Source organism: Lynx canadensis, chromosome E3 (genome assembly GCF_007474595.2).
Source record: "Lynx canadensis isolate LIC74 chromosome E3, mLynCan4.pri.v2, whole genome shotgun sequence".
Taxonomy (NCBI): Eukaryota; Metazoa; Chordata; class Mammalia; order Carnivora; family Felidae; genus Lynx; species Lynx canadensis.
This window is the reverse complement of record NC_044318.1, coordinates 30,266,730-30,281,128: the sequence shown is the minus strand read 5'-3', so window position 1 is coordinate 30,281,128 and position 14,399 is coordinate 30,266,730. Positions and strand designations below refer to the sequence as shown.

General features: G+C 46.6%; 1 protein-coding gene across 7 annotated transcripts in view; it reads right to left on the bottom strand.

Moving 5' to 3' along the window:
* LOC115503836 (general transcription factor II-I repeat domain-containing protein 2) overlaps positions 1 to 14,399 on the bottom strand; it is a 50,309-nt gene continuing 35,910 nt past the window's right edge. For 2 of the 7 annotated variants that reach the window (XM_030300287.1, XM_030300290.1), the window contains exons 12-16: positions 6,930 to 7,007; positions 5,762 to 5,845; positions 4,725 to 4,908; positions 4,371 to 4,399; positions 1 to 1,805 (exon numbers count right to left, since the gene is read on the bottom strand). In XM_030300287.1, coding sequence (XP_030156147.1) covers positions 202 to 1,805; positions 4,371 to 4,399; positions 4,725 to 4,908; positions 5,762 to 5,845; positions 6,930 to 7,007 — 1,979 coding nt within the window. In that variant the 3' untranslated portion in view covers positions 1 to 201. Of the gene's footprint in view, positions 1,806 to 3,092; positions 3,469 to 4,309; positions 4,632 to 4,724; positions 4,909 to 5,761; positions 5,846 to 6,929; positions 7,008 to 14,061; positions 14,338 to 14,399 lie in introns of those variants that run through there. The other 5 variants (XR_003965518.1, XR_003965519.1, XM_030300291.1 and 2 more) reach the window with 5 other exon arrangements.

The window sequence follows — 14,399 nt, the reverse complement described above, 5'->3', positions numbered from 1 at the left end:
TACAAGAAAACAGTATTGATTTTTTACTGGACTATGGGTGAAGCATAAAATGTCATACAAACAGGGATACGGCAAGTTCCATTTCCGAGTCAAAGTGGGGGAAAAAACAGGAAACGGCGACCTTTCATAACTCCGTTCTCACCTCACGATCCCCTGGGCTGAGGGGATTTCAGGCTCGCGCGGCCGGGGACGCGTTCAAAGTCACGTCGCGATGTGGAGCACGGAATCCCACTGCGGGCCCTTCAGCTGGGAGCAGTATTTGGTTTTGCTCAGTTTCATGATGGAAAAGAGCTGTTCGCAAATGTAGGTGCTCCCGAACATGGACAGAATCTTGGCGCAGTGGACCCTGTACTTGGGGTAGGTGCTCCACAGGTACTTGCAGAACTCCGGGACCCCGACCTTGTCGTATTTCGTCTTGAGCACCGTGTTGCACTGCAGGTCAATGACCTCCATCTGGAGCGCTTCGTGCACGCTCTCGATCTTCACCGAGAAAGGGGAGCTGAACAGGGCCAGTTCGCTTTCGTAGAGTTTGAAGTCAGACAACCTTTTCTGGAATTCAGTCTTTAGTTCCACGATCTTGGGAATGTAGTTCAGACCGTCGCTCTCGTTTCTGGAAACCGACTTCAGCGTGGGGAAGTGGGCCAGGTTGTTCCTCGCCAGGTGGGTTTCCCAAAGGCACAGTTTGGCGAGGAACGCCCGGATCAAGTCGTACATCTGCGTCACGACCTGCGAGTGCCCTTGCAGGGACATGTTCAGGGTGTTCAGATGCGTTGTCATATCGACCAAGAAGGCCAAGTCTCGGATCCAGTCCTGAGAGCTCAGCTGAGGTAGGGGCTTCCCTCTGGATGACATGAAGTGATCGATTTCCTCCAGCGACTCGAAGAACCTCTTGAGCACCAGCCCGCGGCTGAGCCACTTAATCTCGGTGTAATACAGCAGGCTGCCGTACTGGCTCTCCAGTTCATACAGCAAAGCCGTGAACTCGCTGTGGTTCAGGCCACGGGAGCAGATCCAGTGCACGGAGCTCACCACCACGCTCATCACGTGGTCCATCTTCAGCTTTTGCGCACAGAGGGACTCCGGGTGGATGATGCAGCACACAGACTTCAGGTCCGAGTCCTTGCAAACCGCTGCCACCTTGGACTTGAGTTTTGTGACCAGTCCGTCGTTCACGTCTACCATTGCGGGGGTGCCGGTCGAGGCCACGCTTACCAGTTTTGACCAGTCGATGTGAAACTTCTTAAGACTTCTCTCGACCCGCAGAAACATCTCGTGGCCGGATTTTGTACCCGTCATGGGCACCGTATCCAAAAGCTCCTCCGACGCGTCGAAATTCTCGTCCACGCCACGGATGAATATGGCCAGCTGGGTGGTGTTGTTTATGTCCGTGATCTCGTCGATTGCAATGGAATAAGCCACAAACGACTTGATTTTTTCACGTAACTTCTCCCATAATTTCCCAGCCACGTCTTCTACGGGCTGCGCGGCAGCGTTTTCGTCGGGACTCGTGTTCGCAAACACCTGTTTCTGCTCGGGACGCGCGATTTCTGAGGACCCCAGGAGGTACTTCCTGAGTCCTTTCTTCAGCTCGTGGAGCTTCTCATCACGCAGCTTCTCCGTGTACTGGTCGTAGTGCTTACTGTGGTTCGTCTGATAGTGACGTCGGAGGTTGTATTCTTTGGACACCGACATGCTCTGTTTGCATATTAAACACGTAGGAATGTTCTGCACTTCCACGAAGAAATACGCTCTCTCCCACTTTTCTTGAAATACGCGGCCCTCCTGGTCTATCTTTCTCTTTCCCACTTTTGATAGAGACACGGAGACAAGAAATAGTTCACTTTTTCTCTTTACGAAAAATGATTGCAAAAGCATGATGATAAATGTCAGGGGTAAAGTGGCTGGGGGATGGGCATGGTTAACCCACCCCTGCCGAGAGGGACGGCCAGACCCTCCGCTCCAGCGAATTGCCACTGGAGGGAACGTGGGCCCACGGTGGCCAGATCTTCAGATTTCTAAAGAAACCTTGGAGGGGCTCCTGGGTGGCTCAGTCGGTTGAGCTTCCGACTTTGGCTCAGGTCATGATCTCAAGGTCCGTGAGCTCGAGCCCCGTGTTGGGCTCTGTACTGACCGCTCAGAGCCTGGAGCCTGCTTCAGATTCTGTGTCTCCCTCTCTCTCTGACCCTCCCCCGTTCATGCTGTCTCAAAAATAAATAAACATTAAAAAAAATTAAAAAAAAAAAACAAAAACGGGGCGCCTGGGTGGCTCAGTCAAGTGACTAACTTCAGCTCAGGTCATGATCTTGCAGTTTGTGAGTTCGAGCCCCGCATCGGGCTCTGTGCTGATGGCCCGGAGCCTGGAGCCTGCCTTGGGTTCTGTGTCTCCCTGTCTCTGCCCCTTCCCCGCTCATGCTCTGTCTCTCTCAAAAATGAATAAACGTTATAAAAAAAAAAAAATGAAAAAAAAAAGAAACTTTGGAAATTGACTTTTTTCTTTAATTTCTAAGTAAACTACACCACAGGTGAGGCTCGAACTCACGACCCCAAGAGTAAGTCACGTGCTCCATCCACTGAGCCAGCCAGGTGCCCCCCACCCCCAGAAATAGACTTTTATGAAAAAGTCTGTGGCTTTCTTTTTTCTTTTCTTTTTTTTTTTTCTGCAAAAGTCCCTGGCTTTTCAATGTTGGCCGCATGTTCCCATTTTTAAAAGGTCCATGAACCAGGGGCGCCTGGGTGGCTTACGCAGTAAGCGTCCGACCTCTGCTCAGGTCATGATCTCATGGTTCATGGGTTCAAGGTCCAAGTTGGGCTCTGTGCCAACAGCTCAGAGCCTGGAGCCTGCTTCGGATTCTGTGTCTTCCTCTCTCTCTGCCCCTCCCCTGCTTGCGTTCTCTCTCTCCTGTCTCTCTCAAAAATAAATAAGCATTAGGGGCGCCTGGGTGGCTCCGTCGGTTAAGCATCCGACTTCAGCTCAGGTCATGATCTCACAGTCGGTGAGTTCGAGCCCCACGTCGGGCTCTGTGCTGACAGCTCAGAGCCTGGAGCCTGCTTTGGATTCTGTGTCTCCCTCTCTCTCTACCCCTCCTCCCTCACACTCTGTCTCTCTCTCATAAATAAATAAACTTTAAAAAAAAGTTAAAAAAAAAAAGGTACATGAGCCAAAAGAAAGGCATCTTTTGTAAAGTTCAGCAAGGACCTATGTTTGCCACATCTGGTTTAAGCAAGAATGATCTGGCAGTATGTTTGCATTTTAATGCATATTTTTTCATTTGGGTCTCCAGAGAACTTTGAAATAACAGAGACATGGATGGCCACAGAAGGCGCGTGATTTACCTGCTGTGAGTCACAAAAGACCATGGTCATAGATAGCCACGGGACCGCACAGAACTTACTTGTTTGAAATTTAAAGAAATCTGGCCACGATGCAGGTGAGCTCTACTTGGGAGAAAACACAGGCCTAAAAATTCACTTTAAGAAAATGAAGGCAGAGACAGAAAGAAAGTCAATTCGGTGGTTGCCTGGGGCTGGGGGCGGGAACGGGAAATGATGGGACATGGGTAGAAGGAATGTTTTGGGGGTGACAGGAATGTCCTAATGTTAGATTGTGGTGACGGTTGCACAACTCTGTAAATTTACTAAAAATCACTGACGTGTGCACACTGCACACGAACGAGTTTTACGGCACGTAAACCATGCCCCAGTAAAGCTGGGTACAAAAACGTACCAAAAAAAAAAAATTCATTTGGCAACAAGGTGAGTTTAGGAATAACAGTCGGGCGTTTGTCAAGAGTGTTTTCGTTGTTTTCAAACTGTAAACGAGGAGGTTCCCTCGTGACTCGCACTCTTGCGAACAGCTCTCCACCTGCTTTACTCACCCTCCAGGGTGTTAACTTGCGTGCAAGGACTCCAGGGGAGATATTTGCCACGTACGGTGGCTGGGGCATTGCTCTGTCAGAACAGGTTGAGGGGGCCCTGGGAGCCCCTGTCTGTGCCAGGCGGTACCCCTTTCGGGTCTGAACTGTGGGGAGATCTGGGTGGGGGAATCACGGGGCGGGTGGAGCTGTGGTGGCCAGGCAGGCCCTATTTACCGGCTAGGATGGGCTAGTTCGGCATCGACCTACCAGCCCCTGGAGGGCTCCCGGATGAGGGCGCACGAGTGAGCCGCACCAAACCATCGCGGGAGAAGAAATGCCTGGCTGAGCAGCAGAATTAAAGGACCTGATCGCCAGCGGGGGAAAAAAGAAACTGCATCTAGACAGCACCACGCTTTGCTCTAAGGCTCAAGGCTCAAGAAGCAAGGAGTGCCCGCCGAGACGCTCGCACCGCACGCTGGGTGCCGGAACGCCCTGCTCGCCACCCGGGATACTCACCGTTGCTAAGCTCGAGGCCCGGAAGCGGTCTGAAGAGAAAGAGACACGGTGAATGCAACAGAGGTCATCCGTCCCCTCTTGCCCGGTCAGTTCTGGTTGACGGGCTTCGGCGAGCGTCAACACTACGCTAGGTGCAGTGGGGGAGGCCGCCGCCGTCACCAGGGACATGGACACACGGCTCCCAGGAGCAGAGTACGGTAAACTCAGTGGGGGAGGCGGCTTGGCGCAGAAGCTTGGCTTCAGGGACCCACCGCCCACCTCCTGGGGTAAAAAAAAAAAAAAAAAAAGGCCCACCTTGTGCACACGGCGAGCCGCACGTTGGTTCTCATGGCCAAGCAGGGAGCTCTCACTCACCTGATGACTGTGAACTTGATAAATTCCGCAGCGTCCAAGATCCTTCTCATGGAGCTGATTTCCAGGTAACCGGGGGCTTTGAAGACCACCCCCGGGGGCATGCCGTCGATGACCACGCAGCCGGGGTTGAACGTGATTTTCCTGTAGGGAACTTTCACGGGGAAATCTACCCCAATTGCTTCCCCTGGGATGAGAAGACAACGAAAGGCCTACTTGAGTGGGTCACTTACTTTTGCCCAGACCGTGGGGTTACTGCCAAGAGGTTAAAATCCTTCTCGCCAAGTGACCAACACGGGCGATCAGCCATTACTACTTCTCGAATAATCTTACTGACTGGGAAACTGGCAACGGGCCGTAAAGCAGATCCGGTTCCTCTCTCCATTAAAGAGACACAATCATAGCATCCACCCGAAAGAGGGTAAAGGTTTGTGAAGGGTACGTGATTAATCACAGGTGAGTGCTAAAAGCAATGTTCAGCCACGGTAAGAACTAAGGAAATCAAAAATAGCTATTATCATTGTAACTCGTGTGTGCGTGTAAAAGCTCTTTGGGAAAAAATACACACGCATCTTGATCATAACCCCTCCGTAGAAAGATCAATTTCTTTTTGGAAAAATATTGGGGCGCCTGGGTGGTTCAGTCGGTTGAGTGTCCGACTTCGGCTCAGGTCATGATCTCGTGGCTTGTGAGTTGGAGCGCCCCGCGTTGGGCTCTGTGCGGACAGCTCGGAGCCTGGAGCCTGCTTTGGATTCTGTGCCTCCCTCTCTCTCTGCCCTCCGCCAACCGCTATCTCTCTCTCTCTCTCAAAAATAAACATTAAAAAAAATTTTTTTTTAATTTTATTAAAAAAATTTTTTTAGTAATCTCTACACCCAACATGGGGCTCAAACTCATGACCCTCAGATCAAGAGTCACACGCTCTTATGACTGAGCCAGCTAGGTGCCCCCAGAAAGATCAATTTCTTGGATAAAGTATTCAATTAAAAAGAAATACTTCAAAATACACATTTTGGATACATAACAATATAAAAACTTACCAAATTTTCGACTAAAGAGGTCATTGACTTGTTCTCTTAGTTGTTTTATCTTTTCAATGCTGGATAATCGGTCCTTCTCATTATCTAAAAATAATTAGACAATCAAGCAAACAAGGGTTATTGATGTATTTATTTGCCCCCATGAAAGCTGTTGGAGGAAGTGCCTGATGGCACATGAAAAAAACACTTTACCTGGCTTATCATTCAATTTAGTTTTAGCAATAATTAAGCATTTTGAAAATGCTACAGATGACAGAGAATTTGCCAAATTATAACTCCATGTAAACACACTCCATACTACTTTAGGTTAGGAACATTTTCAACATCGTGCAAGACAGGGATGTCCACTTTTACCAATACTCTTCAACATTAGCAATCCTAGCCAATGCAATATGACAAGTAAAAGGAAGAAGATGTAGTAGGATTAGAAAGAAATCACATGGTTCAAAATTCATGAGACACAGAATAGTGTACAATGAAACATCTCTCTCCCATCCCTCTCTTCAGTCTGTTTCTTTCCTTGGAGAAACTAGGTTATTAGATTCTTTTGCATCTCTCCAGATAGACCTTAGATATATGTATTCAGAAGAGATTGCTTGGCAGGAAGCAGATAAATTTCACCTCTGTGGCCAATTCCAATTTAATGGTAGCTGGTGGTTGGAGTTGCCTGCCCTGGCGGGTATTTTCCAGGTAATTCCAGGGCATGGCTGTGAAAAGAAACAGATCTGATAATGTCTGATATAAGCGAGATATGCAGTGTGTGACAATCTGTAGCGTATTTTTTATTCCTGAATTGTCATTGCTTAGCTGACAGGGTGAAGCAAAATATAATAAATAAATAAATAGCTCCGAGGGACTAACCCGTGTCACAAAATGGTTAAAACAGAACAAAAGGAGGGTGCCTGAATGGCTCAGTCAGTTAAGCATCTGACTTGGGCTCAGGTAATGATCTCGTAGCTTGTGGGTTCGAGCCCCTGCATCGGGCTCTGTGCTGACAGCTCAGAGCCTGGAGCCTGCTTCGGATTCTGTGTCTCCCTCTCTCTCTGCCCCTTCCCTGCTCATGCTGTGTCTTCTCTGTCTCTCAAAAACAAACAAAAAAATATTTAAAAAATAGAACAAAAGGAAACATAGAAAATAAATAATGATAAAGCCAGATAAGCTTCCATACCTGGAATTGTCACCTGAACAATGTTAAGATCTTCAACACCCACCGCGGAACGTGTAATACCCGAGGCAGTTGTCCTTCCTAAAAGTAGAAACTGAAATTTAGAACTCGAAGAAAATTAGGTCAATTCTCCTCTAAAAATGCCAAGGTGCTACTTTGGTCAGAAGCACAGATTCGATTTTTAAAGCTTTGGAGAACAATTAGCTGCAGGATAACAAGGTGCCACAGCATAACTGATAGTTGGGTCTCTGCAGTTCAGTGTCAAGGTCACAGGGGAAAGAGCCTAACTTTTTATTTAGTTCATAGCCTCTAATGCATCAGTCAGTATAATTTGACTTCAAAGGGATGTTTAAACGTGTATTTTCTTTGTTGTTACTCAGTTTTAAATTTTTTTTTTTCAACGTTTATTCATTTTTGGGACAGAGAGAGACAGAGCATGAACGGGCGAGGGGCAGAGAGAGAGGGAGACACAGAATCAGAAACAGGCTCCAGGCTCTGAGCCATCAGCCCAGAGCCCGACGCGGGGCTCGAACTCACGGGCCGCAAGATCGTGACCTGGCTGAAGTCGGACGCTCAACCGACTGCGCCACCCAGGCGCCCCTGTTGTTACTCAGTTTAAAGGAGGGGACGGGGAGGGGAAATAGAACATAAATGGCCAAGAGGACATTTAAGAAGCACATGTCCTCTGAAAAACGATTTAACAGGCAGTCAAGGAAAGGCTCAGACAGGGTTAAAGAACAAAAGCAGAGTGGACATTATCACGTTTTCTGGTCAAATGACAAACACAAGTGAAGTTATATGTGGGAAATGTAAAGGAACTTTCTAGTCCCTTGAGAACTTAAAGCTCGATCCATGTGTTCTGCGAACGATCCATCATCTGGCGTCTGGCTTTCTGCTTTTTTTTTTTTTTTTTTAAATTTTAATTTTTTTACTGTTATTTTTTGAGAGAGAGAGCAAGCTGGGGAGGAAGGGAGACAGGGAGACACAGAATCCGAAATCCAAACCAGGCTCCGAGCTGTCAGCATAGAGCCCGATGCGGGGCTTGAACTCACGAACCGTGAGATTGTGACCTGAGCTGAAGTCAGACGCTCAACCAACTGAGCCACCAGGCGCCCCACCGTTTTCTGCATCTAAAGAGCAAGACCTCAAAGGGACACGAGCCACATTGTCAACAAAAGCCATTAGGCTGTCCTGCAGTGTTCCAGGGCTGCTTCAAACACAGAATTTGGGGAGGAAATGTGGCAAGGTTTGCAAGTCTTGACCTCAAAATGACTCATTTTTCTGGTAAATCTAGTAGGTCCTGGAAAGCCCGATCCTTAACAACCTGGTTGAACATTAAGAGCTTACTGAAACTACTGTCAGTTTCCATCATCAACTTGAAGTAAGAAAAACCTTCCCGGGGCGCCTGGGTGGCTTAGTCAGTTGAGCGGCTGAGTCTTGATTTCAGCTCAGGTCGTGATCCCGGGGTTGTGGGATCGAGCCCTGCGTCGGGCTCCATGCTGAATGTGGAGCCTGCTTGGGATTCTCTCTCTCTCTTTCTCTCTCTCTGTTCCCCCCCCCACCTCCACCTCCCCCCTCCTCCCCACCGCCTCTCAAATTAAAAAGCAAACACACAAACAAAAAATCTTTCAGGGCACTTTACGCCGTCGAGCCTCCAAAAAGCCCAGAACTAATTTGGGTCACCAGACTCAATTAAGAAACAGTGTCAGAAGATAAGGCATTATGATCTGATAAAGTACTAATGTTTTATCCTTAAACCTGACTCCTCCAAGGGCACCTGGCTGGCTGTCAGAGGAGGGTGTGATTCTTGATCTTGGGGTCATGGGTTTGAGCCCCATGCTGGGTGTGGAGATTACTAAAAAAACCCAAATAAACTTAAAAACAAAGATAAAACTGACTCTTCAACGTGTAAAATCTGTCATAAAACATACCAAGCACGATTTGCAAACTAATCAAAATCCGATTGTAATTAATGCATAAATTGGCAGTTAACCCATTTTGGTGGCCCCGCACATTTCAAATAAATGGATGGCATTTTCACGAATGGGTGTAAACCTTAACTCTCCTAAAACTATCTCTGTACATAAACGAGTCTTTCTTAGTTACTGCTCAACTGTAAGTTAGTTTAAAGGTGCTCACCCAGGGGCGCCTGGGTGGCTCGGTCGGTTAAGTGTCCGACTTCAGCTCAGGTCATGATCTCATGGTTCAGTTCGTGGGTTCGAGCCCTGTGTTGGGCTCTGTGCTGACAGCTTGGAGCCTGGAGCCTGCTTCAGAGTCTGTGTCTTCCTCTCTCTCTGCCCCTCCCCTGCTCGCTCTTTCTCTCTCCCTCAAAAATAAACATTGAAAATAAATAAAAATAAAAAAAGCTATTTCTTAAAAAAAAAATCTCTACACCCAATGTGGGGCTCAAACTCATGAACCTGAGATCAAGAGTTACACGCTCTTTCAACTGAGCCGGCCAGGCTCCCCCGTTTCCTTTTTCAATTGAAGGAGATGTGACATACAATGTTGCAATAGCTTCAGGGGTACGACATAGTGAGTTGACATGTTCCGCTATATTTTTTTAAAAATGTTTGAGAGAGAAAGGGAGAGAGGGAGAGAGATAACGAGCGGGGAAGAGGCGGAGAGAGAATCCCAAGCAGGCTCCATACTGACAGCACGGAGCCCAATATGGGGCTTGAACTCATGAGCCAGGAGATCATGACCTGAGTTGAAATCAAGAGCCAGATGCTTAACCACTGAGCCACCCAGGCATCCCTGTTATATTCTTAGAAGTACTGTGGGGCAACAACCCAAACATCCATCAATGGAAGAACAGATAAACCATGATTGAAAAAAAATTTGCTTTTAATGTTTATTTATTTTTGAGACAGAGAGAGGCAGAGCATGAACGGGGGAGGGGCAGAGAGAAGGGAGACACAGAATCCGAAGCAGGCTCCGGGCTCCGAGCTGTCAGCACAGAGCCTGATGCGGGGCTTGAACCCATGGACCATGAGATCATGACATGAGCTGAAGTTGGATGCTCAACCAACGGAGCCACCCAGCCCTGAACTTTGGAGATTTTAAGTGAAAGAAGCCAGGCCCCAAGGGTCACACATTGTGCAATCCCACCGGTAGGAACTATGTAGAACAAGTAAATCCAGAGACAGAGAGTAGATTGGTGGATGACCGTGACGAGGGGGAGGAGAGAATGGGGAGGGATGGTAATGGGTACAGGGTTTCCTTCTGGGGAGACAGAAATGTTCTGGAACGCGATAGAGGTAGTGGTTGCCCAAAACCATGAATGTACTACATGCTACGGAATCATTTATTCTAAAATGGTTAATTTTATGTGATGTGAGTTTCACCACAATAAAAAGCATTTAAGGTAATTTAAGGGTTTCCTTTCGTGGGGTTTTAAGGGGAAAAAGCCCCACACCGTATGGCTCAGAATGGGAGGTACCGGAGGCCTTATGATGGCTCTGAAATTGGGCAATGTAAATATCACGTTTAAACACACTGAGGCCCCCCTGACTTCAGGTGTGAGTGAATCCGCACACATCTACCCGTCTAAGGGAAAATCCATCTACCCCTGCTGGCTGGGGGGTCAGGGACATCGTCCCCGGACAGGAAAGCACCTCCTCCGAGTCTAATTATCCTGACGGCATCGCCACATAATTCCCAATAAAGCTTTCAGGGTTAACACCCTGCAGAGAAGTGGTCCCTTCACACAGAACCCATCAGGACCTGACTTTTCCCCCTAATACTTAACGAATCTATGCTTCCGGTGGAGCGGGGCGGGGAAACGGTAAAGGCAAAAGGAAGAAAAGTAAAATCACGTTAATTCTAATACTGGTGGCTATGGCTTCTTTTTTCTTTCTTTTTGTATTTTCGCCTAAGTTTTCTCTTTCTATATGAAATTTCTTTCTAAACAAAATTGAGATCCTACTGTAAATTATGACTCGAGCATCCCTCTGTTTTGTTTCTAACTTGTCTTGAGCCAGACAGCTGACTTTCACGGAATGCCCATGAGCATTTTCCCCAGCGGATGGCCACGACCCTTTCGCTAACTGCTGGGCACTTACGCCACACCTGCTTTTTCTCTGTTATAAACAGTGATGAGGGGTGCCTGGGTGGCTCAGCTGGTTAAGGGGCCCGATTTCAGCTCAGGTCGTGATCTCACAGTTCATGAGATCGAGCCCCGCGTTGGGCTTCGAGCTGACAGCACGGAGCCTGCTTGGGATTCTCTAACTCCGTCTCTTTCTGCCCTTCCCCCGCTCATGCATGCACACCCTCTCTCAAAATAAAATAAATAAACTTAAAAAAAAATAGTGATGAGAGGGATTTTCCCCCTAAAACAATAAACTTGATGACACCATTTTTAGAATTCAAATATATGAAGTACAAATGGAAGAATCAAGTCCAGATGGGAACATTAATTTACTCTCAAAATTCCCCTAATCGCGGCAAAATCAATCCAGACCCTGTGGTGTTTCATGAGAAGTAATATTATCTCTAAATTAAAAAGGACTCCCTTTTTGATAATGTAAAGAATTTGATAACGTAAGCAATTTGATAATGTAAAGAAATACAAGGCATCCAAATTGGTAAGGAAGAAATAAAGCTCTCGCTATTTGCAGATGACATGATACTATATATAGAAAATCCCACAGACCCCACCAAAAAACTACCAGAATGGATGAAGGAATTCACTAAGGTTGCGGGATACAAAACCAATATACAGAAACCTGTTGCATTTCTGTGCACTAATAACGGAGCAGCAGAAAGTGAAATTAAGAAAACAATTTCACTTACAACTGCACCAAAAACAATAAAATGTCTAGGAATAAACTTAACTATAGAAGTGAAAAGACCTGTACTCTGAAAATTAAAAGTACCAGTGAAAAGGGGCGCCTGGGTGGCTCAGTTTGTTGAGCGTCCGACTTCGGCTCAGGTCATGATCTCACAGTTTGTGGGTTCGAGCCCCGTGTCGGGCTCTGTGCCGACTGCTTGCTCAGAGCCTGGAGCCTGCTTCAGATTCTGTGTCTCCTTCCCTCTCTGCCCCTCCCCTGCTCACGCTTTGTCTCACTCTGTTTCTCAAAAATAAATAAAATGTAAAAAAAAAAAAAAAAAATTAAAAAAAAAAAAAGTACCAGTGAAAGAAATTCAGGACGACACAAAGAAATGGAAAGACATTCCATGCTTATGGGCTGGAAGAACAAATACTGTTAAAATAGCCATACTCCCCACAGCCATCTACAGACTCAATGCGATCCCTACCAAAATACCAAGAGCATGTTTCACTGAACTAGAACAGACAATCCTAAGATTTGTATGGAACTACCAAAGACCTCGGACAGCAATCTTGAAAAACAAAAACAAAGCTGGAGGCATCCCAATTCCAGATTTCAAGTTCTATTACAAAGCGGTAGTAATTAGGGGCGCCTGGGTGGCTCAGTCGGTTGAGCGTCCGACTTCGGTTCAGGTCATGATCTCACGGTCCGTGAGTTCGAGCCCCGCGTCGGGCTCTGTGCTGACAGCTCAGAGCCTGGAGCCTGCTTCCGATTCTGTGTCTCCCTCTCTCTCTGCCCCTCCCCCGTTCATGCTCTGTCTCTCTCTGTCTCAAAAATAAATAAACATTAAAAAAAATTAAAAAACAAAACAAAACAAAACAAAAACAACAAAAAAAACCAAAGCGGTAGTAATTAAAACAGTATGGGACTGGCATTAAAACAGACGCATAGATCAATGGACTAGAACAGAAAACCCAGAACTAAACCCCCAATTATATGGTCAATTAATCTTTGACAAAGGAGGAAAGAATATATGAGGGGAAAAAGTCTCTCCAACAAATGGTGATGGGAAAACTGGACAGCCACATGCAAAAGAATGAAACCGGGTCGCCTCGCACCGTACACAAAAATAAACTCAAAATGGATTAAAGACCTAAATGTGAGACCTGAAACCATAAAAATCCTTGAAGAGAGCAAGGTAGTCATTTCTCCGACATCGGCTGTAGCAACATTTCTCTAGAAATGTCCCCCGAGGCGAGGGAAATCTTGCTTTTAAGCAAAAGTAAACCGTTGGGATGACATCAAAACAAAAAGCTTCTACACAGCGAAGGAAACCATCGACAGAACTAAAACGCAAACTACTGAATGGGAGAAGATATTTGCAAATGACAGATCCAGTAAAGCGTTAAGAATGCAAAATATATAAGGAACTGATACAACTCTACACCCAAAAACCAAATAATCCAATTAAAAAATGGGCAGAAGACGTGGACAGACGCTTCTCCAAAGAAGACATCCGGATGGCCAACAGACACATGAAAATGCTCAGTGTCACTCAGCAACAGGGAAATGCAAATCAAAACCACAACGAGATGACACGTCACACCTGTCAGAATGGCTAAAATCAACAACACGAGCAACAACGGGTGTTGGCGACGATGCGGAGAAAGGGGAACCCTCTCGCCCTGTTGGTGGGAATGCAAACTGGTGCGGCCGCTCCGGAAAACAGTGTGGAGGGTCCTTAAAAAATGAAAAATAGATCTACCCTACGATCCAGTAATCATACTAGTGGGTATTTACCCCCAAAACATAAAAACACGAATTCCAAGGGATACGTGCACCCCGATGTTTATCGCAGCATTATTTATATAATAGCCAAATTATGGAAGCAGCCCGTGTCTATCCACAGAGGAAGGGATGTATATATATATATATATCCAATGGAACATTATTCAGCCATAAAGAAAAGAACGAAATCTTGGGGCACCCGGATGGTTCAGTCGGTTGAGCGCTTGACTTCGGCTCAGGTCATGATCTCGTGGTTCGGGAGTTTGAGCCCCACATCGGGCTCACTGTCGTCAGCCTGTCAGCACAGGGCCTGCTTCAGATCCTCTGTCCCCCTCTCTCTGCCCCTCCACCACGTGTGCTCTCCCCAAAATAAAAAAATTAAAAAAAAAACAACAAAACCTTGCCATTTGCCACAACATGGATGGATGTGGAAAGTATAATGCTAAGCAAATAAGTCAATCAGAGAAAGACAAAACCATATGATCTCATGCATATGTGGAATATAAGAAACAAACAAGCAAAGGAAAAAAGAGAGAGAGAGAGAGAGAGCGGCTCAAACCCACAAACTGTGAGATCATGACCTGAGCCAAAACCAAGAGTCAGATGCTCAACCGACTGAGCCGCCCAGGCGCCCCTTGGATGTGGTTTTGAAACAGACATCTGAACAAAACCCAAACAGGTTACACGTCAGTTTGTAAGTCTTTTAACGAAAATTATCTTACGTGGTGGATCTTAAAAATAAATCTGTTTAAAACCACGCTTCGAACTTGACTTCCGTGGGATACTTGCCGTTTGACGGAGTTTACTGCTTCTAGGCCCGATCAGTTGTTATCTGTAAACTCTTCATCCATCTAGTGGAAGTGGGGGTGTGTTTTCTGAGGGAAATGCAGCCCTCCCTGCCCATCCCCTTCCC